Below are 26,175 nucleotides of genomic sequence, written 5' to 3'. Positions count from 1 at the left end.
GACAGAGCAAGGTTCGGGAAGTGCAGGAGGATTCTTTGTCACCTCACTTCGAATGTTCGCCCTGGATCATTACATGCTTGTCAACGCCGATACACTATCGTCTCTCCAGGTGTTTCAGTCAGAGCTGCATCCCACCAGTCTGGTGTCGGGCACAGGTACAGCCGCCGCTGGACTGAAAGAGAGTCTATCTCTCTATGGCATCTTTCATCCGCTTGCGGGCACAGCTCAGGGAAGGTCAAGGCTAAGGCAGCTGTTCCTGCGCCCACTGGTCAACATTGACATTATTCAGGAAAGGCATAAGTCCATATCAGTACTCCTGCAATCCGGTAACGAGATAGCCTTTGAGAACATTTCGCAGACCTTGAAGAAGGTCAAGGACATAAAAAAAGCTCTGGCTCAACTGGAAAAGGGCGTAGAATCCCCCAGCAGCAGTGCGTCGGTCGAGCGTGGCGTGTGGTGGACCTTGAGCCAGTTTTCGATCTCCGTATTGCGGCTCAGAGACGCCGTGCTTGAACTGCGAGAAGGGCACGATGTTGTAGTCTTTCGACAGGTAACACGCGTTGACGTTCCAATCACGGGTTGTCTGGCTAATGTGCTCACATAGATCATCGAAGCCACTCCTGTGGCCATAATAAAAAATGTTGGAGAACTAGTTGGAGCGACTGTCGATTTCGAAGAAACCAAGGCAAGCTCACGCATTGCTGTAAGGTGGAATATCAATCCCAGGCTGGACAAGCTCAAGCGAACATATCACGGACTGGATTCTTTCCTGGGTGAGGTCAGCACATCATTGACTCGTGAACTTCCAGAATGGGCCCGTAAGTACGTGACAGGCTGCGTCTTCTGGCCTCAGCTAGGTTTCCTCACGGTAGTGCCTTTGCTTTCTGAAACTGGCGAGGCAGGATACGAAGGGCAAGGAATTGAGGGTGACCGGTGGGAGCAACGATTTGTTGCTAACGGAAACGTATATTACAAGAACAAAAGCATGCTGGAATTAGACACTCAAATTGGCGACACATACAGCAGAATTGTCGGTTCGTAAATACCTTCTCCTCGTGGTATAGGCGTTTGCTAAGCTTCCTTAGATCTGGAAGTCGAGATCCTGCACGATCTAGCCTGTAAGGTCCTCGAGCACGCTTCTATGCTTAGTCGTGCGTCTGATGCTTGCGGTGAACTTGACTGTTTAGTGGCCCTAGCGAAAGGTGCACTTAAGTATGGCTGGACTGGCCCACAGATGACCACCGACAATGTTGTGTCGATTCAAAGAGGGCGTCATCCGCTCCAAGAGTTGGCTGTACCGGCATTCATCCCCAATGATTGCTACCTCGTCGGCGGGTCTGGCGGCGAGTTGGAGAGACGGATGGTATCACCGGCTAATGAGGATTCAGAAGTCAACATGCTCATCGTCACAGGACCTAATCACTCTGGGAAGAGTGTATACATCAAGCAAGTCGCCTTGATTGTTTACCTGGCCCATATAGGCAGCTTTGTGCCCGCCGCTTGCGCTACCATCGGCATCACTGATCGGATTCTAACTCGCATCTCGACAAGAGAAAGCGTGTCGCTAGCAGAGAGCTCTTATGGCACTGACCTGAAGCAAGTTGCATTCCTGTTGAAGTACGCCACCCGCCGTACTCTGATTGCAATAGACGAGTTTGGCAAGGGAACAGCAGCCGACGATGAGTGCGGACTCATGACTGCTCTCATTGATCATTTCGCCATTCTCGGCTCACAGACTCCCAAAATTCTCATGACAACGCACTGTCATGAGATTTTTGAAGGGGGTCAACTGGAGAGTCGACCAGAGATATTTCTTACACACATGAACGTCCGCCTTGACCTCGAGACAGAGCACATGGAAGACCAGGTAGTCTTTCTTTACCAACTGGTTCCTGGAAGAAGCATGTCGAGTTTCGGCAGTAGATGTGCAGCTCTAAATGGGGTTGATGCCGCAGTGGTAGAACGAGCTGAGGCAATCATGCTCCTCCTGTCTCGGAACGAGGACCTCGGGGCGGCATGTGCTAAGCTGGATTTTCAAGACGAGGCCCGGCTTGAAGAAGCTGAAAAAGTCGCCCGTGGGTTTCTCCAGCTCTCTCTGGGGCATCCCAGTGTAACTCAACCGCAGCATGGGACGAACGATGATAAGGACACCATTCGGACGACTCTAAAGGAGCTCTTAACCTCGAATGTCAGCAGCTGAATAGATGGTGCGACTACGTATTATGTCATGTCTTATAGTTCTGTATAGTCCCGTCCAAATGGGTGGTAGACCGACCCATAACGACCTGCGAATGAAAGGAAGTGGAGATTTGCGTCTAACGAAGCTAGAAAAGGGCGTTAACACTACGATCGTAGCAATATGCTGGAATTGGTAGTAGGATTGACTCAGTCACCAACCGTATATATGGCTGGGACAAGCTAGAGAAGGATGCATCATGACAGCCCAAGAGTGTTTATCTGGCAAAGTAGCAGCTTGCTCGCCTTTACCTAGAGAAAAGCATAAGAACCAGTATATCACATGTCCGATATGTCGTTTTGATGAGCGTTCATCGTTTAGTTCATGGAAAAAAACATACTATTGGCCATTGGTTCGTTTAAAGACCCCTGTTCAAACTTGCATGTTGCTGTTACCTCTCGAAGTTAAGCGCTGACGGGTGTAGCCGCGCTGCGAACCAACGGAAGGCAACTTTCCCAGCCCCTGACAGTAAATGGGTTGAGACAGAGGGCCTGGCTGCATGTTCCGGCATGGTACCTTGTCTGGCCTCATTTCGAGCCTGCCTAAAGTACGCAGAGTTCCCACCTCGGGCCGCCTAATATCCAACCTGATGTCAGACGTGACTTTCGCTTGCAAGGCTGCGTGTCCAACCTCGACCTTCCATCTTCAACATCACAGATCTGACTTTCGCGCATAAAGCTTTTGAATAGCCAGACGTCTATAGCCTTTTCTGTTGGACGCAAATTCATGGCGCCGAATACATCTGTCAGCTTGGAGGACAAGTTCCTAAATCTCGACGATAAGGATGTATACGACCACGTCAAGGCCGAGGCTGCCAGTGACAAGACTCGCAACTTTGTCGTCGAGTTCAACCAAAATGAAGCTAGAATTGCATTCGACCTCAGCCCGGAAGACTTCATAGTAATCCTTGGTCAGAAGGCCCCCGAGGGCACGGTACGCTGGATCAACATTTGGTCGCCAAGCACGCAAAGCTCGACCGTACAGCAAATCGGCAACCGCTATGGGTTCTCTCAGAGGTTGCAGGCCATAATGAGGGCTTCTCCTCTAGCATCTGTACTGAAAAATGACAAAAAACAGTTGGCCAAGCAGAGCGACATCGAATCAGGGTCGATGTATGATGAGCCTAAGGCGCAGCCCTCAGCTCGAACAACTGTGCAGAACATAGAGGACCTCGAGATTTACCAGCTGGTCAAGGAAACCGTTAACTACACATCGATTGATCAGGGGAAACAATGTGGGTACTGACACGGACGTATTCACCGCGGGCGTTTAACATATGGCAGTTCTTTGCATCGGCGCCAACTGGTTGCACCGTCGACCATCAACTGGTGACACCGAAAAGCTTCAGAGGGTATTGCCGCCATGGCACTGGTCATGGATCACTCTCTGCTCTGACTGTACGTCGTATATGCAACTCCAAGTTTAGCTTTGTCAGTGGCACCTGTGATAAGCTAAACATTGCCTCAGCCGTTGTTGTGTCATTCCACGAGACGCCGCCAACAGAACAGCCGGAAAGGGAGAACTGGGCCAGAAAGGAATTGCAGAGCATGCGATCCAACACTCTAAGCGTTCTATGTCAACTCTCCAACCATGGTATAGCAGATTTCAGCGATAGACTTGTTTCGTTCAAGCGGGTTAGACAAGCGATGACTGCCACGGAACCCAAAAGCGACACGGCATATGAAGGCTCAAGCAATCTGTTTTATTACTTGTTTGAGGATTATTCATCGACCATGCCTGTATTGAAGGCTTCAAAACTCCGGCTTGAACAGCTGGTAAGTGGGCATCAGGCATCTCGAATCACTTGCTAATCGGCTTTTGCGTGGCCCAACAGAGTGACCAGATATTCGGAAGCCAGGTAAGAAAAAGATATACCCCGCTGCCGGCCATGCCATGCCATGCGAATGGAAATCCTGACCCGCCTACAGAGTCGAAGAAGCAAAGTCAAGACAGACGATGTTATCAAGTCTCTGCACACGTTGAGAAAGGAACTCCGCCAACTCCATCATCTTTTTGAGAGCTACAAAACTCTCATCCGGCGTATCTGCTGGCCTCGCTCGGTGGACGCATATCAAGAGGGCAAATGTGGTCATTTCGAGCTCTCAGAAAGCATGCCCGGCGAGGTTAGTATATCCTCGTCGGCTAGAAGTCGCTTCGAGCGCCTTGGGGACAGACTGCAGCTGTTGATGCTTAACACGATTCAAGAATGCTTGGACGAGCAAAAGGCTTTGTCAGACACGGTAAGCTGCTGCCTAGGCATTTCGCCGTCATTGTTGGTTGCTGCCGACGCTCACTAGGTTACAGTACTTCAGCCTTACGGCCCAGAAGGATTCGCAAGCCACTGCCCGCCTGAGCAGGAGCGCAACCCTCCTCGCCAAACTGAGTGTCTTCTTCCTTCCCATCACCTTCATGACCAGCTATTTCTCCGTAGAGATCCCCGACCTGGTGGAGCATTACACGCCTAAGATGTACTGGATCTGTTTCGCCGTGATCGCCGGGCTTTCCTTCATCAGCCTCTTCTTCTTCAGCCGTATGTTGGAGATCGTCAGCGACACTCTCGAAGATTGGGCCGATTCCGTCTCGAGAAAGGCAAGCGGTATCGCTGGCTGGAATACACATGACGATAGAGATGAGCGATGAGATGTCCATAGGCCGGCAGGCTTGTGGCAGCTCGATGGACACCTCGCCGGCGCTGTTATATCATGCCCCGCCCATGTAGTATATAATAGTTAAGAAGGTTAACCGAACAAAAAGAGCATATGCACCGGGATCATTAAACCTCTACAAAGTAACCGCAGCGGATTCTCATCATGCTGTTCCATCTCATCGCATGGCGCCAAGTACGGCTACTCCCACACCGGCAGCGATACCAGCTATGCAGGCCGCCGTCGGACGTGCTGCAGCATTGATCACAACGCCATTAACCGTTGTTGATTGCGCGCACTGGTCGTTCTCCAATCCGTAGCAGGCACGAGAACTAAGGCTGGAGCAGATGGGTGTGGCCGAGCTTCCGACGTCAGGCCGGGTTGCAGCGACTGTGGTGCCGCCTCCCCCGGGAACAATAACGGTGACGCCGAAGCCGGAGTTTCCGTCGAGTTGGGTGACGCAGCTTTGGTAATTCCGGGAGCACTGGCTGACAGCCGAGGAGCATTCGCCGCGGTCGAGAGATGTTGCGATGTACGGGAAAGGGAAGTATTCATTCGACACGTATGAGACAGCCGTAGCAGCGCTGGGCGCTGTCGTTGGAGCCGTGCCGGTGCATACAGCTCTACAATTTGAGATTATGTGTTAGCTTCTCCGATATCATAACGTGCAGCTGTCCACTCCTTGCGTGGAGGGGCTATCCATACCCTGAAGGGCAGCATGCTGGCCGGTTGTTGTCATCAAGTTCGCAGAGCTGCCCTGTTGCGCAACAGACACCCTCGAAGTTCGTACCGAGCGAATCTGAACACATAGAAGTGCCGACCGGGCAGTCTTGACGCCTGAAGAGCTGCAACGGCGATCCGCCTGCTATATAGGCCGCGGTCGGGATCGGCGCTTTGGTCTGGGTCGGTGTCGGCGTCAGCTCCGCGGCTGTGAAGAACGTGTCTGTCGTTACAAGCAATGCCAGGCATCTCGTCCAGAGTGGAAACTTCATGGTCCCTGTGGCCCAATGGCGCAGATCCAAGGTAAATGTTCCTTCTCCCGCTCTTGCTCGAAGCCCGAAACGAAGCGGCGTAGGCAGAGAGGCTTCAATGTTGCGCTACAAGAAACAGACACCTCCTCTGAGGCCAGAAGGTGTCGTGTAGGCGTTCTGAGCAGTCTGACCGTACCTGGAGTCGAATCAGACTTGGGGAGGAGCAACAGCAGCAGCAGCAGCAAAAACAGCAACAGGAGGAAGTGAGGGGGCACGGAGCTAGAGAAGTAACATTTTATTTCGGTTCGTGACTGGTCCAATGCGACGGCAAGGCCTCAGCTGTCAGTCTGCTTTGCTGCCAGCCACGGCCGTTGCTTCCACCCCATTACTCCTTTTCCCTGCTCGTGGACCGGTGTCCCGTAGCACATGTGCGTACTAGAAAGTAAGCGTAAGACAGCCAGCCCCGCCCACGTCTCTTTGGTGTGGGTTGCATGCATGCGAGCACTCTCCTCTCTCTCGGATTAGCTAGGCCAAGGGTGCGCAGGATGGATGAGGTGGCTGGGCTTTGCTGGCCAAGTGGGCAGTGAACAGCTGCAATCACATGATGTCATTGGGCAAAGGGAAGAGTTGGCACAGCAACCCCGCACTCACACCGCCGGGCTCTCGATCCATGACCTCCAGATAGCATCGTCCGCGTTAATTAATGACCCCGGACGTGCGCTAGAATCTGTCGCAGTCGTTGAAGCGCCTGCATCCCGCCGGGGTCCATAGTCGCCGTCGTCCCCTGCTCACGCGCCTCTTGGATTTCTCTCTGCGCTTCTCGGGCTAAGGGGCCGAGGTCGCCCCAAACTTGGTCTGTATAGCTTGCGAGCACGTCGTTCCAGCTGTCCATCCACATGGCTCTGGCTTGCCGAAGGTCGGCAACGCCAAAATGCTGTAACAATTCGGTGACTTCGCCTCCTTGAAGGAAGTCGGGCTGGAAGTCGAGGAGGGGAGTCCAGTTGGAGGTAGGGCCATCCCCCCTGCCACTAAAGAGCGCCTTTCTCAACGAGTCTTCTTCTTCCTGTGAAATGAAGGTTTGGAGGCTGTCGTCAATGTCTTGGAAATCGGCCAACTCTCCTGGGGCAGTTAGCAAGTCAATGACCTGCTGGCCATCCCTGGCTTCTTGGTCTTTGACATCAGACTGGCTTCCTAAGAAACGAAAGTTGTGCCGCGTGCTCGCTGGATCAGCGAGGCCTGGCGGGGCATGGTCTGGTGTCTGTAGCTGGACCGAGCTGTCAAGCGCTGCTTGGGCACCCATAAAACTGTCGTACTGCTTTTCGCCAGCTGTGGTTGAGTGTAGTGATGACGAGAAGGACCCAACACCACTTCCATGGCCATCTGCGCCACGATAGGTAGCAGTCGTCTGTCCCTGGCGTACGGAGTCTTGGGCAGAGCTGGTGCTGGCCTCGGCCTGTGCGTACGGCTTTGCAGAAATTCCGCTTCGGATGCCCTCGGCAACAGGGCGGCCTGCCAGAGCAGCTCGAGAAAGGTTAGCTGCTGATGTTACAAGGCGGTTTGCAAGCGAAGGCTCAGATTGTGCATCGCCGTCTCCTTGCTGATGTCGAGGGTTGTTTGCACTGTCAACCCTGGTAGGCGCAGCATCGGAAGCTGCTTTTCCCTTGCCTTTGCGCTTTGGGTCGGCGTCGTAGCCGTCGTGTGGATCCATGATATCGGCGGCCAGAAGCAATGGGTCGTATGTTTCGCGGGAGAAAAAGTCACGATTCTAATTCCAGGATAGGACGCTGCAGTAAACATTCGGCAAAGCTTAGGCTGGAGGAATGTCAGGAAACCGAGGTCTTTGCCCGTGGCTTTGCATGTCCGTTAGTGGGCGAGTTGGCAAGTACCCGAAAGGACCCGAACGGAGAGCTCCTCATCGGTCGCCGACCACTCCATTTGGCCGGAAATCTCCCAGCGAAATGCTGGGCTCTGGATGAGCGAGGTTTAACAAGCTGAAAATGTATTGCGAAGTAGCCCTAAGCAAGAACTTCACCGACCTGACGGCTCTGATTCAATGGTATCCGACCCTATGAACATCAGCCTCCTGTTGTTATGTTGCAAATGCATAGCCTAAACCCTGACGAAAATGTAAAAAAAAGTTGGAGAGGATGGAGGGACGAGAGTAAGAAGGAAGTCAACAAATATAAAGAGTAGACTGCAGAGGAGGCATGAAGGGTGTACACTTGGTCTGTCGACAAATTCGTGCTCAAGTCCTTTTGGGACTTAGGTAGCAAGGATCGGTCTGGTCTTTGGCAATGAATAATGCGATATCCCTAAACTGTTCTGTCATTGTCAAACGCATCTTCATATTTGCAAGGGGCATGTATCATGGGCCCCAAGCCACTCAGGCCTCGCAACAAGGATCGTGTAGACTTCGAAGGACCTTAATAATGCCTGGCTCACAAAGGCTTCTCACACTGCCAGAAACAGCGGGTGACCAGCATACACCAATCTCAGAGACTTGGTCCCGTTTACAATCGGGTCAAACAAGCCCGGTAGATATTACCAAGTGGAAAGAGGTGTCACGAGTAGTGGGGGTGAGGGTTGGTGGAGTTGTCGCTGTTTTCTTCCTGGCATATCCGCAACCGCACGAGTGCGTCCTGCAGCTAGCCGACATGTTGACAAACCTCAGCGGTAATTTACATCATTATGAAGACAACATGTCCGAGTGGTTAAGGAGTCAGACTTGAATTAAACCTCTCTTTATCTGATGGCTTCGGCCGCGTAGGTTCGAACCCTGCTGTTGTCGACTTTTTGTTGTCAGAACATATATATATTGATGGGTTAGGTATTCGATGACTGGTATGGCGGAAAAGATGGGGGGTTTCTTTGGCATCTTGAGTCTGTCTGTCTGTTTGTTTATGCTCTGGTCTTATATGAGATAGACTTATTGTTCTGTTTGCCGTGTAAAATTTTGAGGGCACGAGTGAGATCAGCTTGGTCTGGTAGCGCAGCTTAAGCTTCAGAGTTGTGGATGCGATCGGTACGTATGGCACCCCTCACTGTGCTTGGGTCGCCTGCTGGACGGTTCCGGATTTCAGGCCGCCCAGCAGGATTCCTTACCCCACCTTTACCCTCCAAGTGTATTTTGCTCCAGCTTACACCTGGTTGTTGGACACGGCTGGAAGCCCCTCGCTGATTGATCAAAGGCAGGTAGGTGGGTGAGACGAGTGGATGGGTTTGGTGAACCGAGGGGTGGTACATGATCAAACTTACATAACAAGACCTCATCAACTATCATACTTCACCCTGCTCGCCTTATTCATTGTTTCGGATGGAAGACTTCATGATTTTGGATAAGATCTGGTGTAATAGGATAGGTACCGGAGGGGCAGCGGCACGCAGAGTAGCCACAGCTGCCTATGGATGAGATTTCGTGGTGTGAGACGTATGTATTATCTTAGGTGTCCACCTCTTGTCCAGGGCAGCAGCTGCACACAATCGGAGTCCCTGCCCGCTCGCTCACCTTACCTCACTTCACTCTTCTCACCTACCTCTCAGCTGCATTACCTAAGCTGGATGCGGTACCTCCCGCCTACTCTGACGGAAGTACCTCACTCTCTCGCCCAGTTTGCCTGGACGCTGTCCCATTCACTCCCACCTCATTCCCATTCCCATCCCGCTTCCAGTCCTGGTCCCAGTCCCATTGCGGCACAGCGCACACCAAGCAGAGCACACCGCAGACAGCAGCAGGGCAGTCGATCGGTCGGGACAGCAGCAACCGCAGCGCAACATCCATCGACCTTCCTAGCGTCACCTCTTTCTATCACATCCATCACCGCACCACCACTTTCCCACTCTCACACACACCTACACCCCCCCCAACCTCAACCTTGCGCATTCCTGCACCCTGTATCTGGTCTGCCCGCTACCCGCGCCGCGATACCCCCCCCAAGAAATAACGTGCAACTCCCGACCAACACCCCTAGGTCGCCAGAAACCTCGCCCGTCGCTGCATCCGACGAAATACTCAGCTTTAGCAATCCCCAGACGCTTTCTCCAATCCTGCACACGCATACGCATACGCCTCCCTACCTTCAAGGAATCCATCTCCTCGAGCTACGGACCTCCCTTCCCGCATCCTCTCCGCCAATTTCGACCCGGCGGACCTACCTTATCCCAAAGAGAAACAAGAAAACCCTTGGCCGTACGTCGCCGCAATTGCCCCTCGCTGTCTTCCTCCATCTCGCCTGCGTGTTTTTACGTCGACTTCGCACATCGCCGCAGCTATCACCCAACACAACCTTTACGCCTCCTGAATTGCGACTCTCGTGTGGCTCATTCCAGCCCTATCCGTCTCGCCCCGTGCTGAAAGATAGCTTCCCTTTCGCCGCACGACTAGAGCTCGCCCCTCGTTCTCGACCTGCCCCGCCACCTCGCTTCTTCCTTCGCCCATCTCAACGTCTACGAGTCCACGTCTAAGCCGTCTCAGAGCTGGTCAGCAATCATGGTGGACAGTGAAACGAACTCCCCTACGTGGAAGTTCACCCAGTATGTGCTCACCAGCTTGCTCCATGTCATCTTTTCATCTCTAGCTTGGCTGCCCCGCCCTTGGTTGACCGACTGCTCACGCGACGCAACAGGTGCTTTGGAGACAAGGGCGATGTGGAGGACATCACCGAAGGTTAGTAAACCGTACACCTCTGTCTACCGTTGCCGCCCCCGCCGCCGCCTTGGGGTGAAACCCCATGGCCTGCCCATATCGTTCGTTGCGTATACCTGACATCTTCTTGTCTAGCTGATATTATCTCGACGGTCGAGTTCGATCACACGGGTAACTACCTAGCGACGGGAGATAAAGGTGGCCGAGTCGTGCTGTTCGAACGGAACGAGACGGTGAGTCGGACCTGGCCCATCGATCTACATCGGCCGCTTGCTGTACGGCTCTTGCTGATGCCCCCGACCAGAAAAAGACATGCGAGTACAAGTTCCACACGGAGTTCCAGTCTCACGAGCCCGAATTCGACTACCTGAAATCTTTGGAGATCGAGGAGAAGATTAACAAGATCAAGTGGTGCCGCCGACAGAATGCATCCCACTACCTGCTTTCAACAAATGACAAGACGATCAAGTTATGGAAGGTTTTTGAGAAGTCGCTCAAGGTCGTTGCCGAGAACAACTTGTCTGACGATCTAACTCCCGCAAACCTCGCCGGCGGCGGAGGCGCCCCAAAACAGTCGCCTGCGCATCGCTTCAAGAACGCCGAGGACCTCATTATGCCCCGCCTCACCCACCACGACACCGTCGTCGCCGCTGTCCCCCGCCGGACCTACGCCAATGCCCATGCATACCACATCAACAGTATATCAGTCAACAGCGATGGCGAGACATTTATCAGCAGCGACGACCTCCGTATCAACCTGTGGAATCTTAACATCCAGGACCAGAGCTTTAACATTGTCGACATCAAGCCGGCCAACATGGAGGAGCTGACTGAGGTGATAACTGCCGCCGAATTCCACCCCCTGAGCTGTAATTGGTTCATGTATGCAAGCTCCAAGGGCACCATCAAGCTTGCCGACATGCGCCAGAGCGCTCTGTGCGACAGTCATGCAAAGCGTACGTATTGCTTTTTGTCCCCATTTGCTCACAGCTGATGTAGTCTGACACGTTCCAGTCTTCGAACAAGAAGAAGACCCGTCTTCGAGATCATTCTTCTCCGAAATTATCTCGTCAATTTCGGACGTTCGTTTCTCCTACGACGGCCGCTACATTCTGTCTCGTGACTATCTGACGGTGAAGATTTGGGATATCAACATGGAGCGCCAGCCCGTCAAGACGATTCCTATCCACGAACATTTGCGCCCCCGTCTCTGCGACACATACGAGAACGACAGCATCTTTGACAAGTTCGAAGTTGTCTTCTCAGGAGACGCCAAGAATGTCATGACCGGCAGCTACAACAACAACTTCATGATTTACCCATCGGATCCGGAGAAGGAAGTTGAGGTGGTGCTACAGGCCGACAAGTCTGCATTCAAGGCCAAGAAGGTTGGCGTGCCGACACCCATCAACTCATCTACCAGCCCAACCGCAACCAACGGTGGCAAGAAGGGAGGTTCTCGTGCTGGTAGCCCTGCTGCTGGAGCTGGTGGTCAGGGCCAAAGAATGCGCAAGGAAACTGATGCCGACCAGATCGATTTCAACAAGAAAATCCTCCACATGAGCTGGCATCCATTTGAGGATAGCATTGCGATTGCGGCGACGAACAACGTAAGACCTCTTCGCCCCGTTTCTTACTTTCTTTCTCCGTCATCGCCGAAGCATGAAGTGCTAACAATGTCACTCCCCTGGGACAGTTATTTGTCTTTTCTGCACTATAAAGTCAGCATAGGACCCGGGCATCGGAGGGCCAGGCTGAGTGGGGACGCTCATAGGCGGCACACAGCGCGGCAGGTCAGTTCTGAAACGTGGATCGAGGGCATTGGCTTCTACGACACGGAAAATTTGGTGGATGGGGCGAGCCGTCTACGATCTGCGTCGCAGCTGTGGCCGGTTAATACGACCGCCGCCATTGCCAGACTCTGGGACTGGGACTGGGAGGCCGATACGAGGCAGGAGAAAGGAACCTGCTGGTTACTACGGGCCATCGACAAGTGCTGGGGGCGGGCATGGAAACGAGCAAGTTTGGTGGTGGAAGTCATGAAAGAAGCACTATTGATAGATGGACCCGCCAACCGCATCACGGTCGGCGATGCCTCCCTGATTTCTACAGCAGAATCGAAGGCAACGAGATTCTCACATTCGGAACGGAAAATGTGCATGCTTTACCGTATTGAGATACGGCTTGTTCAACTTTGTCTCAAGAATTCCCCTTTCACCCATCTTCGCTGGACTCCAGTGGGCGAAGCCCGATTGAGGCGCTCTTCCAACCAATGTGTCAATACCTACCCAGAGGTTAGCAGTGTGGGGGCCCAGGCCTCCGCAGTGTGAAATCAGAGTATGCAAGTGAGTACCTAGGTACGCGCCCATAGATTGCCGGAATGCTTATTTCCTTATCTTATCGGCCAATCGCCTCTTGTCTGCGGCGTCGCATCAATCTATCCTTCGGCCACTTTCAGAAAACAGCTCACGTTGTTCTGTACACCCATCAAACTCGAGAGGTGTAGCTTTGGCAGGAACAGGTAAGGAGCTTCGCTCAGGTTGCTGAGAGCATGGAATAGCTGCACTAATAGACATCTATTGTCTTCCTGGACCCCAACCGAACAACAGCTTGTATCTCTGACGTTAGAGACTTGAAGCTACAGCGTCGGACAAGGCCAAGTTGCAGTACTGCAGACAAAGCCCCCGAACGCGAGACAAGGTAAATCAAAAAGCACACTTGCTCCTTTCGGGTCTCAGGTGGGGTCCCAGCGCAGCCAGCTTCGGTTGATTGTCCCACTTCCATTGGCCGCCCTCTGTCTTGGTTGCGACCAGTCTCCCGAACACACTGCACCACTCCCTTTACACATCGAACTCAAAAAAAAAAAGTACAATCCTTACACCTGGTCTCGTCCGTACCCCAGGCTCCGACAGCCTCGATGTCCTCCCTGGCGACCACTCGAAAACGCGGCCAGCCGAAAGGCACTTCATCGCTCCCCTCGGAGAAGATGGAAACTACCGCCCGGGGCCACGATGACGAGAAGAGCATCACCGACGACTCCAACGGATCCGCTATGAACGGACACGCTTCGGCCGAAAAACCCATGCAAGCCGCCGGTCGCATCATTGCAGGCCTCTTTTCCCAATGGATCGCTGTCGGTGTCATGCTTGGCCTGATCTTTGGCGGATGCTGCTCAAATGTTGGTTAACTTGATCATTCTTGCTGCTCAAGCAGCAGATGTACTGACCTTACTGTGCCCAGGTATACGCCTTGGAAGCCATCATCAAGTGAGTACCAGTTATCCTCCAGCTTGCCCTCAATTGCTGATCAGACCTTCTCTCCTAAGAGTCGAACCCGCGAGCGGTACGTTCACTTGCTTCGCCCACCTGCGATGGACTGCTTATAAGCCCCGTGTACAGGAACTCTCCTGACGTTTGTCCAATTCCTCTTCGTGGCCATCACCGGATACTTCTCCCAATTTGACCGATCGAGGCCTCCATTCTTTCTGCAGAAAAACAAGGTTCCTCTGCGCCGCTGGATCATAAACATTGTGTTGTTCTTCAGCATTAATGTGTTGAACAACCACGCCTTCAGCTACGACATATCCGTTCCCGTCCACATTATTCTCCGCTCCGGCGGGAGCATCACGACAATGATTGCTGGCACTCTTTACGGGAAGAAGTACTCGCGCATTCAGATCGTGGCTGTTATCCTCCTAACCTTTGGTGTTATCACCGCGGCTTGGTCGGACGCACAATCCAAGGCAAGTGACATTACTCGACGCGAAGTAAGGCGTGCTGACGATGGGACCAACACCAGGACTCGTCAGAGACAGAGAAAAGCGATAGACCCGCCTTTGGGACAGGACTCATCATCCTCTTCGTGGCGCAGGTTCTCTCCGCCATCATGGGCCTCTACACCGAAGAGACATACAAGAAATACGGCCCTCAGTGGAGAGAGAATCTGTTCTACTCACACTTGTTATCTCTACCACTTTTCCTCCCATTTGCGCCGTCGCTGATCCGCCAATTCCGACGATTGGCCAGCAGCCCGCCACTGTCGCTGCCCACGTTGGCCCAGCTTCCTGGTCTTGGCCTGAGCGGAGATGTTGGAGGAGGAATGACCAAGTACCATATCCCGAGCCAACTTGCTTATCTTGCAACGAATGTTCTCACGCAGTACGCGTGCATCAGGGGCGTCAATCTCCTGGCCGCCGTGTCTTCGGCACTGACCGTTACCATCGTGCTCAATATTCGCAAATTAGTTAGTCTACTCTTGAGTATTTGGCTATTTGGAAACCGGCTGGCTGTAGGAACGCTGATCGGGGCAATCATCGTCTTTGGTGCTGGTGGACTTTACTCGTTAGATTCCAGAGCCAAGACCTCGAGAGTGCAGCATGGATCGGACAGGAAATAGAGCTATAAGTTGTGCATAGAGTTGCACTTGGCAAGCACAATATACGAATTGACCCATCTTTCATGGTAAATCGGCGGGACCGTTTTAGAAGAGAAACTATGAAGAGAGAGGCGTGGTTGAGTAATACAGGTGGCTTCATTTCCACGGTTGATACCCGAAGGACTTGGTTACACTATGACCGGTACATCTGACTGATGAATAGGGTATGCACTATGAATGCATTGGTGATATGTTGGCAACAGCGGTGATACCCACTGTAGAGTCAAAGGACCAGGACCCAAGCACCCAAGATAATGGTGCTCTTGCAGCTTGTAAGACTCACACTCCGGCCCCCTCCACTGTTTACCTTAACTATGTACATAGGACCCCGCCGTGACTGCGTGGACGGAGGTCGGAGCCAACCGTTGCCCCTCCTCCTAGGTATCCAGTCGATACCCCACATGATATCTCTTTTTATGCGATTATCGAGTACTGCGATAACGATAGGCTAAGATCTTATCACCGTAATTCTGCCGCTGTCATCCGCGAGTGTTTGCTTCGGTTTTCTCTTCTTCTTGGGGGGAAGAGCTCTACAACACTACACGGCAGGGTTCAAAGGCTAAGTTCTCGATATGGCTGGTATGTACCCTTTTGAAGACTCTTCCCCCAACCCAACATAGTGGTTTTGTTTCACGCTGGTAAGTTGCTCATCTTCCCCCAAATATAACTGTCGACTCGACTATTCCTCCTCAACTTCGTGGCCATGCTGACAATACGTCTCTACATCAGACACACAACTTATTCTTTCAAAAGATCCAACATCGGCTTCGACCTCTCCCAAGCGAGACACCACGTTCTTGCTTCACGATGTGGACACCGATTCCGATGGCGAACTAGCCGCTCAAGGCTCCCGAGGTGACACAAGCTCCGAGGGGTCGGAAGAGCAAACCAAGGGCGACGCACTGCCATCAGACGCGGACCCTTTGTCATCCCATGGACAGGGCCACGACGAAGCCGGCCTGCAAGATGGCATGCTTCCCCGTGACCTTCCCACTCGGACTGCTTTCTACGACCCTGTTGCGGAGCGTCAGATGAGCCAGACAGACGCCAAACTTTTCTATCAGCGGAGCCAGATTGGCCAGCTGAAAACAGGGAGTGGTGTGTGGTCCCAGGGCCACTCTACGCCTCCCCATGGCAGTCCCATCATCGTCGGCTCTGAACATCGCGATGTCCCCGCTGGCCCCCGAGGGCTGGAGTACCCTATGGATTCGTCCCCATTGGGCAAGGAAAGGGGTATATCCAAAGGAAAGGCCCCGGCACACGAGGACGTGATGCTGCCAGAACCGACCCAGCAGCGTCTTGGCCAAACTCCTGGCATGGAGAGCTTCTCACCTCCTCGAAGTCATCCTTATCAAGAAGGCGCTCAAGCGTTTGCGAACCATGGCCCGCCTGACCTGGGATTGGATCACAACACTGGTCCAAATGTCGGCATCCCGAACCATTCTGCCGCTCTTGGTGTAGCCGCCTTCTCTGACACTGATCCGCACATAACGGCTGAGCTCAGTGCCATTTCCAAGAATATCCAGAGCATCATGGACCTCCGAGAGAGATACGTTCGGCTTTCACTTCAGGGGCCGGACGACAATCCTAGGGATGATCCGGCCTGGTCAATTTATCCACCTCCTCCCCAGCCAGCCTGGGGAGCGGAGCACGCCAGGGCCGTGGCCTCTGCCGAGCACGCCATTAGCACATCCAATAGCTTAGCTGGTAGCACGGTCTTGCCCTCTGCTGCTGCTACCGCTGATGACCCTGCAGGCCGTCAGGTGCCTGAAGTTGAGCCAAAGTCGACGTCCAAGAAGCGAAAGCCTGGCCAAGACATTGGCGAGGACTTCAACATGGATGATCTGCTCCCACTTCCCTCGGCCGACAGGATGAGGTTCAAGCTAGACGACAGCGGTGTTTACCAAGTTTTTGAGGATGAAGAAGCCGAGGCCAGCGGGAACCCTGTTGTTCGTGTTCCCACCATTCGAGAATTCTACATGGATCTGGATCAAATCCTTAGTATTTCCTCAGACGGGCCTAGCAAGAGCTTTGCCTTCCGCCGACTTCAGTATCTCGAGGGCAAATTCAACCTGTACGCTCTCCTCAACGAGTACCAAGAGACGGCGGACAGCAAGAAGGTCCCCCACAGAGACTTTTACAATGTTCGCAAAGTCGACACCCACGTTCACCACTCTGCCTGCATGAACCAGAAACATCTTCTGCGTTTCATCAAGAGCAAGATGAAGAAGTGTCCTGATGAAGTTGTACTTTACCGCGATGATCGGCATCTCACCCTAGCGGAGGTTTTCCAGAGTATCAACCTTACTGCATACGACCTTTCCATTGATACCCTGGATATGCATGTAAGTCTGCACCTCAATGGAATAAGAAACCCCCACTTGGAGCTCCTAAGCGCAATTACTAACTACAAACCTGAAGGCGCACACCGATTCTTTCCACAGATTCGACAAGTTCAACCTCAAGTACAATCCGATCGGCGAGTCTCGGCTCCGAACAATCTTCCTGAAAACGGATAACTTCATCAATGGGCGGTACTTGGCCGAAATTACCAAGGAGGTCATTGCCGATCTCGAGTCAAGCAAGTACCAGATGGTAGAATGGCGAATTTCCATCTACGGTAAATCGCTCGACGAGTGGGACAAGCTCGCTGCCTGGGTCGTGGACAACAAGCTCTTCTCCCATAACGTCCGTTGGCTCATTCAAATACCGCGCTTGTACGATGTGTACAAGGCGAGCGGCCTCATGGACACTTTTGAGCAGGTGGTGAAGAACGTTTTCGAACCCCTATTCGAGGTGTCAAGAGACCCTTCAAGCCACCCAAAGCTTCACATCTTCTTGCAAAGGGTAATTGGTTTCGATAGTGTCGATGACGAGAGTAAGGTTGAGCGGCGTCTGTTCAAGAAGTTTCCAGTGCCCAAAGTGTGGGACTCCAAACAGAACCCTCCGTACAGCTACTGGATTTACTATTTGTTCGCCAACATGTCGTCGCTCAACGCGCTCCGAAAACGCCGGGGCTTCAACACATTCGTGCTGCGACCGCACTGCGGTGAAGCCGGTGACAGCGAGCATCTTGCAGTGGCTCTACTCTGTTGCCACAGCATCAGTCATGGCCTGCTGCTGCGCAAGGTTCCACTCTTGCAGTACATTTTCTACCTCGAGCAGATTGGCATTGCCATGTCGCCGTTGAGTAACAACGCCTTGTTCCTCGCCTACGAAAGAAACCCGTTCTACCAATACTTTCGCCGCGGGTTGAACGTGTCTCTGTCGACAGATGATCCGTTGCAGTTTGCCTTCACCAAGGAACCACTCATGGAAGAATACGCCGTAGCCGCCCAGATATATAAGCTGAGTCCGGTGGACATGTGCGAGCTTGCGAAGAACTCTGTCAAGCAGAGCGGGTTCGAGAGTGCGATTAAGGAACAGTGGTTGGGTCCCAATTTCAAGCTTCCGGGCAAGGCAGGTAACACCATGGTCAAGACAAACGTGCCAGACCGCCGAGAAGAATTCAGATACCAAACTCTGAGGGAGGAGCGCGACATGTGAGTTTGACGGCAGATATGTTAATCAGAGGATGCAAGTATGCTAATCCAGATGGCAGGCTACACAAGTACATCGCTTATGGCGCTAAGGGGTCTTTCGAGTCCATTGTCACCGCTGACCAACAGAGCGTAGCTCAAAGCATCATTGGCGGACACCAGCCCGCAGTGCACCGCGAACACGGCAGTATGGGTAGTGAGGCTACTGCTGTTGCTTCCGGTGAGCGAAGCGAGAAGACTGCAAGGCAAGGCAGTGTCGGCAAGGGGGCTGCCTTTGAGAAAGGTGTAGTAGCTTCTCCTGCCAGTCTTGCACTGTCCAGAGAAGGGTCATGGCCGACAGATGAGCATACATCAGGCCAAGACCCCAAGTTGTTTCCCGGAGTCTTCAGCCGAGGCCAGGCTGGTAGCAGCCAGTAAGGGAATGGTGATGGCTCGTCGGGTGAGACAAGGTTATGATGGATTGGATGGCATATCGCTGAGGTCTAGGAACGGGTAACAGGAAATGGCATGGAAAAACAAGTACCTTGGGTCAGGGCTTTATGCTACCTTGGGCAGTGGTAGCTTAGTGTAGCCAGAATCTATGAACGTCACCTAATCAGTCAGACAGGGTGGCTGTTTAGAAGCCCTGTCGTGCTGTAGCGGCGATTTAATGATCGGCTGGATGAATGAAGCAATGCAGCTTTCAAGTCAGGTGTGTTGGGCAGCCAATTAGGTAGGGTGGGGAGACCACTTGGGCTGCAAGCCTCCACTTGAGAAGGGAGGTCGTCGTAGCATCGTCGGCCTTGTCTCTTAGTGCAGCTGGTTCCGGGGATGAAGAACAAATGAAAGTACTTCAGCAGCAGATGGCAGCTGTGGTGGTACTTTTAACAATTTCGTCATGTACCTAGCTTGCATTGCGGGTTCATCACTTCCATGGAAAGGGCCTTGGTTTTATATACCATGTAGTTTTATGCATGTACCCGTGCTGTCGATTCTTCAGCCACTTATCCACTGTATCCTTAGCGGACTGGCCGTCGCCCGTCACCTCTCTGTCTCTCATCTAGGTACTCCCGGCAGACCCTGCCATGTTAAGGTGTCAGCCCGGCCAGTACCGGCGAGCACCAGCCTCCCAAGTTCCTCATTGTCACTTTTTCTCCACAGCCTCCGGCCCAGTCTCAATCAGTGCCCCCCCCCCCGGCCCAGCCCAGCTTCTCCGACCCCAAGTGCACCACGATCTGCCACGGCCACGACCTCCTCTTTACCACTCACCATCGGCAACGACGTAACAATATGCTTACGGATAACCGCACTTCGACATAGACACACCACCGCGCACACATCCACTACCACACCTGACACACACATTGCCTTGCTTTGCTTCGAGCGCAAACCTGCATCTACCTTTTCGTCTGTCTTGCCTTGGCCTGCTTCCCAGGTACCCGCCCTACACTTACGGATACATCACCACCCACACCCTCCCCCGTGGCACAGCACGACCTGCCCATCTTTGACGCCGCAACGTTGCTCTGTTCAGCGTCGCCATCTTCCACGAACCGACGGCCTTATGCGATAGCGCCATCCGATTATACTCATACAGATACGCCGTGTAGCTGCCACCACATCTCATGCCTTGTAAGCTATTCCGCCATACCTCGCATTGCGATTCCCCGTCATCCCCAACCCACCTTGGTCTGCGCTTCCTGTGCTCTGCCCTTCCATTCCTTATCGTCTGCCCGGTGGCAGTCTATGGTGACTGGCACCGCATCGCGTCCATCTTGCACTCCATTGAATCGAGTGATTTCTCTCCCCCGCCTCTTCACGTGCCCCTTAATGACGAGGCCCGATTGTCTTCTAGGATAAGAGTTGACCAAGGCACATTTGTACTTCCAGGAGGACCTTCGACATCAGCTCATCCGATACAAGCGAGTTCCCATATTCCGCCCGTTTCCGGGGCCGCCGGCAGCGAGCAGCGAGCCCGCCGAAGAGGGATTGACTGTGCCGTGTTTGCTGGCGAACAGTTGCCTACGTACGCGTAATTCTATCCCATGCTCCGCGGTCTTTTCCACCCACCCACGCCCACCTGATCCTTTACGTTACGCATAAAAACCACGCTGCCCAAAAGCTCCACCAATATGGGTTTCTTGGGAGTCTACAAGGCCGTATATGATTACGTGCCGCAGGCTGAGGGCGAGCTCGCCATCAACGACGGAGATGTTCTCTATGTACTCGAGAAGAATGCCGAAGATGACTGGTGGAAAGCCAAGAAGAAGGCCAGTGCCGATGACGAAGAAGAACCAGAGGGGCTCGTCCCCAACAACTACGTTGAAGAGGTAAGCGCGTTGGATTCTCTTCACATCGTTTATGTCGATTTGTGTTTCTAACACTACCTTAGGCGCAACCCGTCGCAAAGGCACGCGCACTGTTCGAATACACCCGGCAGACCGATGAGGAGCTTTCCTTCCCCGAGGATGCCGTCCTCGACGTATACGACACGTCGGACCCTGATTGGATCTTGGTTGGCCTAGACGGCGATTTTGGCTTCGTGCCAGCCAACTACATTGAGATGAGCGAAGCCGAGCAGCCCGAGGCTCTACCCTCACCCCCTCCAATGCTGCCGTCTCGTACTGCGTCTGCCGCTACCGACGCAGACAGCTACTCCGAAAGGCCTGAGTCCACCTATTCACCCGCTAGCTCCCAGGCCAACAACCCTGCCGCAGCTCTTGCAGGTGTTATGGCCGGCCGTTCTGCGCCTCCTCCGCGTGCCGCGACCCCTCCCTTGTCACCGCAGTCTCCTGCTTCGGAGCTGTCAGACGACGAGCCGGTCAAAAGCCCGGCTCTGCCCGCAAGACCGACCTCCCAGGCTGCACCCGCACGCATCCAGTCTCAGAGGTCAATAGACACTCACCTATACGACACCCCGGAAGTCATAGAGGAACCACCCTACCGCGCCCCCGGTGGTTTCCATATGTACAACATCAATGAAATGGTGTCCGTAATGGGCAAGCGCAAGAAGATGCCCACTACCCTCGGCATTAACCTAGCGACAGGGAACATCTTGATTGCCCCTGAACGTGCGTCGGACGGTCCGTCTCAAGAATGGACGGCGGAGAAAATGACACACTATTCTCGCGAAGGGAAACACGTCTTCCTAGAGCTTGTGAGGCCGAGCAAGAGTGTAGATTTCCATGCTGGTGCCAAAGACACGGCCGAGGAGATCGTCGGCGCTCTGGGCGAACTGGCTGGGGCCGTTAAAGCTGAAGGGCTGCGCGAGGTCATCCTGGCAGGCTCCGGAAAGACCCAAAAGAAGGGTCAAGTGCTCTACGACTTCATGGCTCAGGGTGACGACGAGGTGACTGTCGCTGTTGGCGACGATGTCATCATCATTGACGACTCCAAGAGTGAGGAATGGTGGCAAGTTCGACGCGTTAAGAATGGAAAGGAGGGCGTCGTCCCCAGCAGCTATATCGAGGTCACAGGCTCCATCGCACCACCCTCAAGCAACACCGGTTTGAACGCGGCGAGATCGACTGTCGAACAGAACCGCCTGGAAGAGATTAGGTTGACAAAAGAGGCTGTCAAGGCCGCTCAGCGAGACAGCTCACAGCAGGTAGGGCCAGGAATGCCTCTACCAAAGCGAGGCAGTAGTCTTATGGCAAGAGAAAATGGTAATAACTATGGGCAGCGGAGCAAACGAGAAAACGGACGTAGCGAAGGCGGCAGCCAGGGCCGGTCTGGCAAATCCAGTAAGCGCATATGTTGCGAACCATGCGTGGCGTGCTTCTTTTGCTAACCTTTTTATCCCAGAGCCCGATCCCGCTAAAGTACGCACGTGGACAGACCGTTCGAAATCGTTCAGCGTCGACGCGCAATTTCTGGGGCTCAAGGACGGCAAGATTAACTTGCACAAGATGAACGGTGTCAAGATTGCAGTCCCTGTTGCCAAGATGTCGGTCGAAGATCTCGAATATGTCGAGCGTGTCACGGGCATTTCTTTGGATGAGGATAAGCCGCTATCAAACGTCAAGAAGACCAGGGCTTCCCAGACCGGTGCAGCCAGGGACTCGCCCCCCGCCGGACTGGGCGCCTCCGTGGGACAACCGCAGAAGCCTGAGTACGATTGGTTCCAGTTTTTCCTTTCCTGCGATGTTGCTGTGGGATTGTGTGAACGATACGCCCAGGCCTTTACCAAGGACTCAATGGACGAAAGCGTTCTCCCGGACGTCGATGCCTCGGTACTTCGTAACTTGGGTCTTCGCGAGGGAGACGTCCTCAAGGTTATGCGAACATTGGATCAGAAGTTCGGCCGCACGAAGAACGGCGCCGATAAAGCTAATGGTGAAGGCGACGGCGCTTCTGGAGGTCTCTTCTCCGGCCCCGGCGGTGCCCTGCGGAACAACACCAGAAAGGGCAGGCCAGCCCCTGCGGTTCAGACAAGTGACGTTGTTGACCCTAAGGCGTTTGCCGCGAAAGGCGCTGGCTCCAGCGAGGATGCTGACTCCACGCCTGCCTCGGCCTCTGCAACTCCAGCGACAGCCAAGACACCAAGCGGCTTCGACGACGATGCATGGGACGTAAAGCCGTCGAAGCAACCACAAGAGCCGCCGCGCCCCGCAGCTCCACCGACACCTGCACCTGTGCAACATCCTGCCCAACCTGCGGAACAGCCAGCTCCGGCTGCACAAGTGCCAGCTCTCACTGGCTCTATGCAGGATCTGTCTCTTTTGACAAAACCTTTAGAGCCGCAGCGGACAGCTCAGCCGACGGGACCGAGTCCGGCCGTCAGCCAACCGCCGGCGCCGGCGCAAGCTCCCCAGCCCACAGGAGCTACACCGTCATTCTTCGATACAATACGGCCGAACCCTACTGGCATGCAGACACCACAGCAAACTATTCAAAGGCAAAGACCGGCTCCACCGCTTACCACCACGAGTCCTGGCTCTCTGATGCCTCCTCCGCCTGCGAGACCTCTGTCAGCGCCCCAATCGGCCCAGCCAAGTGCCTTCGCTCCCCCGCCCTTGATGCCTCAGATGACCGGCATCTCCCCTCAGGCTTTCCAGACGCAAGTCGCACCGCCAGGCCAGAGCTTGAACGACATCAATCAGGCGCGTTTGCATCAGCAGTATACCATGCAACAGCAGATGTCCCAGCAGCAGATGCCCCAGCAGCAGATGAATCCTTACCCGATCCCTCAGCAGCAACCGGTCCCAGAGGTCATGGGCTTTAACCCGGGCATGCAGCAAACTGGTGGACAATTCATGCAGCAAATGCAGCCAATGATGACGGGTGCGCCTTCTCAAAGTCCTTTCGCGGACCCCAGCGACAAAGCCAGTTCTCTCCGATGCAGGCACAGCCTACTGGCTTCCAGCTTGGTGCGATGCAAGGCTTCAATGCTCAACGAACTGGTAGCATCAACTCCTTCTTGCCTCCTGCCATGGAGCCGCAAAGAACCGGCCTACCGGGATTCCAGCCTCAGCAAACCGGCATGAGCGGCTTCAACAGTATGGGTGGTACTGGCCCTGTGCAGCCTGCAGTTCAGCCTTTGCAACCGCAGAAGACAGGCCCTCCCCCGCCGGTCAGATTCGGCGTCACAGGAGATGCGAAGAAGTTGATGCCGCAGGCGACAGGCCGGCGGGCTAACCTCTCTCAAGCAAGTAAGTCAACAATGCCGCGCACGCCATGGCTAAGATACCCAAGAGGACTCGGCTAACATTAATACCAAGCTCCCAACAACCCCTTCGGTTTCTGATTGTACATGTTTCCACGTGCTTGATGGCTCGTATGTTCCGGGTCGGAGCTAGCGAATCTTCTGGTGTGTTTTTCTAATTTTCTGGACACTCCAGCATAGCATAGGTGCACTGCGGACATGCTCCCCGCCGTCATACCAGTCTACACGCATTAGATGTACTTAATATCATTTCTTATAACCTTGCATCAAACAGGTTGGACGTATGATCGATACGTGACAATGTCTTGCATGAGACCTGATGCAATTATAGAACATGTTTGCTATCGCCTCCCGTTCCAGGAGGTGCTGCTGCAGCTAGGGATACACATGCCTGTCTAATAGTACATGAGGCATGATACAATAGTGTTCTCATTGACTTCCTGGCGTAGACTCTTAAAGGCTCTGTTGTAGCAGCTGATGTTTTTCGAGTAGGTTTGTAAAGGGAAATGCATTGGCCTTGTAACTAACGGAATCTTCCGTTCAGTAATCAAAAACTATGATGATTCTGAAAATTGAGGCGTCGTCCATCTCCTATGTGCCTTATGTATATTGACAGACATCCCTTGGAGACCACCGGCAAGCCACAAATGTGAACAGGACAACAATAGAGGGAAACAAGTCAAGGCGCGACCCAAACACGATCAATGACGCAGCATCGCAAACAAAATATGCGCAAGTCTACCAAGTATATGAAACTCCCGGCCTTAAGCCACCCAAATGCAGCAATACTAATGTTCTGTTGGTACAGCCCCTCTGCCCCCAATCGCGCATTATAACTATGCATTGCCTTCTCCGCGCGGCTGCATCACCCACAGTCAAGCGCGCACCTTTGCTTCGAGCTGTACTAAGGTAAAGAGGTAGAACTCCCGGACCATTCTATGCCTTGCGCCGACGAGCAGGAGTTTGCCCGGTTCGGGCGGTAACCTTTGTAGACGAGGGCTCAATTTGTGCCTTCGTGTCTGTCGACTTGGCTGGCTGAAACCTTTTGCGGACAGCGCTAATCATCATGATGAACCAGTACAGGTTGAGACTGTTGAGAGTCAGATTGCTCATGAGATACGTCACTGCCAACCACGTCGGGACAGTTGAGGCTTCTGTCGCAAATCTCATCACGCCTGTCGGCGCAGGAATGGCGCTTGTTTCGGGGGATATCTCCTTGGGCAAGACAGGGTGAGCGTTGATAGCAGCGTAAATGTCTGAAAACACTTTGACCGATTGGTAGGTCCCATAGACCAGGCGGCAGGAAAAGAAGGTGAACAGAAGCATCAAGCCGTTGTACAGTTGCGCGCGAGACCCAGTCATTCCTAACTTGTCGAAGAACCAGTGGAAATTGAGGAAGGGCGTTGATAACTCCCAGAGAATGAAGACGCAGCCGTAGTAATTGAGGAAAGGTCGCTAGAGAATCATGGTCAGGGAGAGAAAGACCGAGGCGGGAGTTTGGCACGAGGTAAACTTACGAATCCAAGCGAGTAGACAAACAGGGCGCTAATGGCGTGAGCCAAGGTGCCAAACCCAAAGACATCCATGTTGCAGCTGGTTACAACAAGATCCCAAAGAAAATAGCCAGCAGCGAGGCCCTGGACCATACCAGCGGCGCCAGTGTAACCCCACATGCGAGCTTGCCAGTCCATCTGGCTGCGCTCTTCGTCAACGAACATGACCCAGAGGGCCAGCGCGTTGATGAGCGTGCTCTGGACGAGAGAGACGACGTGAGCGTCCCAATTGATCCGTCTTTTTCGAGGCAGGTCGAGATATTTGCGGCCAACGATCAAGCGCGACAGTAGCGGCGATATCGGATAGTAGATGACAGAGTACAGCAGTGCGGAGGCGAAGACCTCGTGGATGTGTATCGGCAGGGTCGGGAGAGAGAAGTAGTCAGCCAAGGGCTGTGTTGCCTTGACGAGCCATGGGAACGGCTCGATGAAGAAAGGGTCTTTCATTCTACGCTCTCGTCCTTTATATCGTCCTTAGTTTTGATCGTCGAGTCGAACGAGCAGCATGCAG

General features: G+C 53.5%; 11 protein-coding genes and 1 non-coding gene across 12 annotated transcripts; 8 read left to right on the top strand and 4 right to left on the bottom strand.

The window, feature by feature from the left end:
* Positions 1-307: 307 nt before the first annotated feature.
* Positions 308-630, bottom strand: ColSpa_00131 (uncharacterized protein; the record flags this gene model as incomplete). Its single annotated transcript, XM_049266343.1, is given in 2 exon segments — positions 308-583; positions 601-630. The coding sequence occupies 2 exon segments, from the start codon at positions 628-630 to the stop codon at positions 308-310; spliced, it is 306 nt and encodes a 101-aa protein (XP_049122300.1).
* Positions 631-1,396: 766 nt separating this feature from the next.
* ColSpa_00130 (DNA mismatch repair protein MSH5) lies at positions 1,397-2,200 on the top strand (the record flags this gene model as incomplete). Its single annotated transcript, XM_049266342.1, has 1 exon — positions 1,397-2,200. The coding sequence occupies one exon, from the start codon at positions 1,397-1,399 to the stop codon at positions 2,198-2,200; it is 804 nt and encodes a 267-aa protein (XP_049122299.1).
* Positions 2,201-2,962: 762 nt separating this feature from the next.
* ColSpa_00129 (uncharacterized protein) lies at positions 2,963-3,481 on the top strand (the record flags this gene model as incomplete). The annotated part of the gene is made up of 1 exon (XM_049266341.1): positions 2,963-3,481. The coding sequence occupies one exon, from the start codon at positions 2,963-2,965 to the stop codon at positions 3,479-3,481; it is 519 nt and encodes a 172-aa protein (XP_049122298.1).
* A 488-nt stretch (positions 3,482-3,969) lies between these two features.
* Positions 3,970-4,876, top strand: ColSpa_00128 (uncharacterized protein; the record flags this gene model as incomplete). The annotated part of the gene is made up of 3 exons (XM_049266340.1): positions 3,970-4,011; positions 4,165-4,476; positions 4,541-4,876. The coding sequence occupies 3 exons, from the start codon at positions 3,970-3,972 to the stop codon at positions 4,874-4,876; spliced, it is 690 nt and encodes a 229-aa protein (XP_049122297.1).
* Positions 4,877-5,059: 183 nt separating this feature from the next.
* Positions 5,060-5,850, bottom strand: ColSpa_00127 (uncharacterized protein; the record flags this gene model as incomplete). Its single annotated transcript, XM_049266339.1, has 2 exons — positions 5,060-5,504; positions 5,672-5,850. 2 exons carry the CDS (start codon positions 5,848-5,850, stop codon positions 5,060-5,062), a joined length of 624 nt encoding a protein of 207 aa, XP_049122296.1.
* A 702-nt stretch (positions 5,851-6,552) lies between these two features.
* On the bottom strand, positions 6,553-7,560 carry ColSpa_00126 (uncharacterized protein; the record flags this gene model as incomplete). Its single annotated transcript, XM_049266338.1, has 1 exon — positions 6,553-7,560. One exon carries the CDS (start codon positions 7,558-7,560, stop codon positions 6,553-6,555), a length of 1,008 nt encoding a protein of 335 aa, XP_049122295.1.
* A 985-nt stretch (positions 7,561-8,545) lies between these two features.
* Positions 8,546-8,640, top strand: ColSpa_tRNA_024. The gene is given in 2 exon segments: positions 8,546-8,582; positions 8,597-8,640. It is a non-coding gene; the product is annotated as a tRNA-Ser (tRNA).
* A 1,698-nt stretch (positions 8,641-10,338) lies between these two features.
* ColSpa_00125 (protein phosphatase PP2A regulatory subunit B) lies at positions 10,339-12,214 on the top strand (the record flags this gene model as incomplete). Its single annotated transcript, XM_049266337.1, has 6 exons — positions 10,339-10,382; positions 10,427-10,515; positions 10,630-10,727; positions 10,799-11,450; positions 11,509-12,104; positions 12,191-12,214. 6 exons carry the CDS (start codon positions 10,339-10,341, stop codon positions 12,212-12,214), a joined length of 1,503 nt encoding a protein of 500 aa, XP_049122294.1.
* A 1,197-nt stretch (positions 12,215-13,411) lies between these two features.
* ColSpa_00124 (UDP-N-acetylglucosamine--dolichyl-phosphate N-acetylglucosaminephosphotransferase) lies at positions 13,412-14,889 on the top strand (the record flags this gene model as incomplete). Its single annotated transcript, XM_049266336.1, has 5 exons — positions 13,412-13,672; positions 13,735-13,760; positions 13,805-13,836; positions 13,893-14,260; positions 14,293-14,889. The coding sequence occupies 5 exons, from the start codon at positions 13,412-13,414 to the stop codon at positions 14,887-14,889; spliced, it is 1,284 nt and encodes a 427-aa protein (XP_049122293.1).
* A 611-nt stretch (positions 14,890-15,500) lies between these two features.
* Positions 15,501-18,884, top strand: ColSpa_00123 (AMP deaminase; the record flags this gene model as incomplete). The annotated part of the gene is made up of 4 exons (XM_049266335.1): positions 15,501-15,507; positions 15,682-17,273; positions 17,350-18,470; positions 18,530-18,884. 4 exons carry the CDS (start codon positions 15,501-15,503, stop codon positions 18,882-18,884), a joined length of 3,075 nt encoding a protein of 1,024 aa, XP_049122292.1.
* A 1,694-nt stretch (positions 18,885-20,578) lies between these two features.
* ColSpa_00122 (actin cytoskeleton-regulatory complex protein sla1) lies at positions 20,579-24,153 on the top strand (the record flags this gene model as incomplete). The annotated part of the gene is given in 4 exon segments (XM_049266334.1): positions 20,579-20,776; positions 20,839-22,189; positions 22,251-23,690; positions 23,708-24,153. The coding sequence occupies 4 exon segments, from the start codon at positions 20,579-20,581 to the stop codon at positions 24,151-24,153; spliced, it is 3,435 nt and encodes a 1,144-aa protein (XP_049122291.1).
* Positions 24,154-25,047: 894 nt separating this feature from the next.
* ColSpa_00121 (putative trafficking protein particle complex subunit 2) lies at positions 25,048-26,111 on the bottom strand (the record flags this gene model as incomplete). The annotated part of the gene is made up of 2 exons (XM_049266333.1): positions 25,048-25,566; positions 25,629-26,111. The coding sequence occupies 2 exons, from the start codon at positions 26,109-26,111 to the stop codon at positions 25,048-25,050; spliced, it is 1,002 nt and encodes a 333-aa protein (XP_049122290.1).
* Positions 26,112-26,175: the final 64 nt, after the last annotated feature.

Source organism: Colletotrichum spaethianum, assembly GCF_022836535.1.
Source record: "Colletotrichum spaethianum MAFF 239500 DNA, contig01, whole genome shotgun sequence".
Lineage (NCBI taxonomy): Eukaryota > Fungi > Ascomycota > Sordariomycetes > Glomerellales > Glomerellaceae > Colletotrichum > Colletotrichum spaethianum.
The sequence above is the reverse complement of the archived record's forward strand: the minus strand, read 5'-3'. Positions and strand labels throughout refer to the sequence as shown.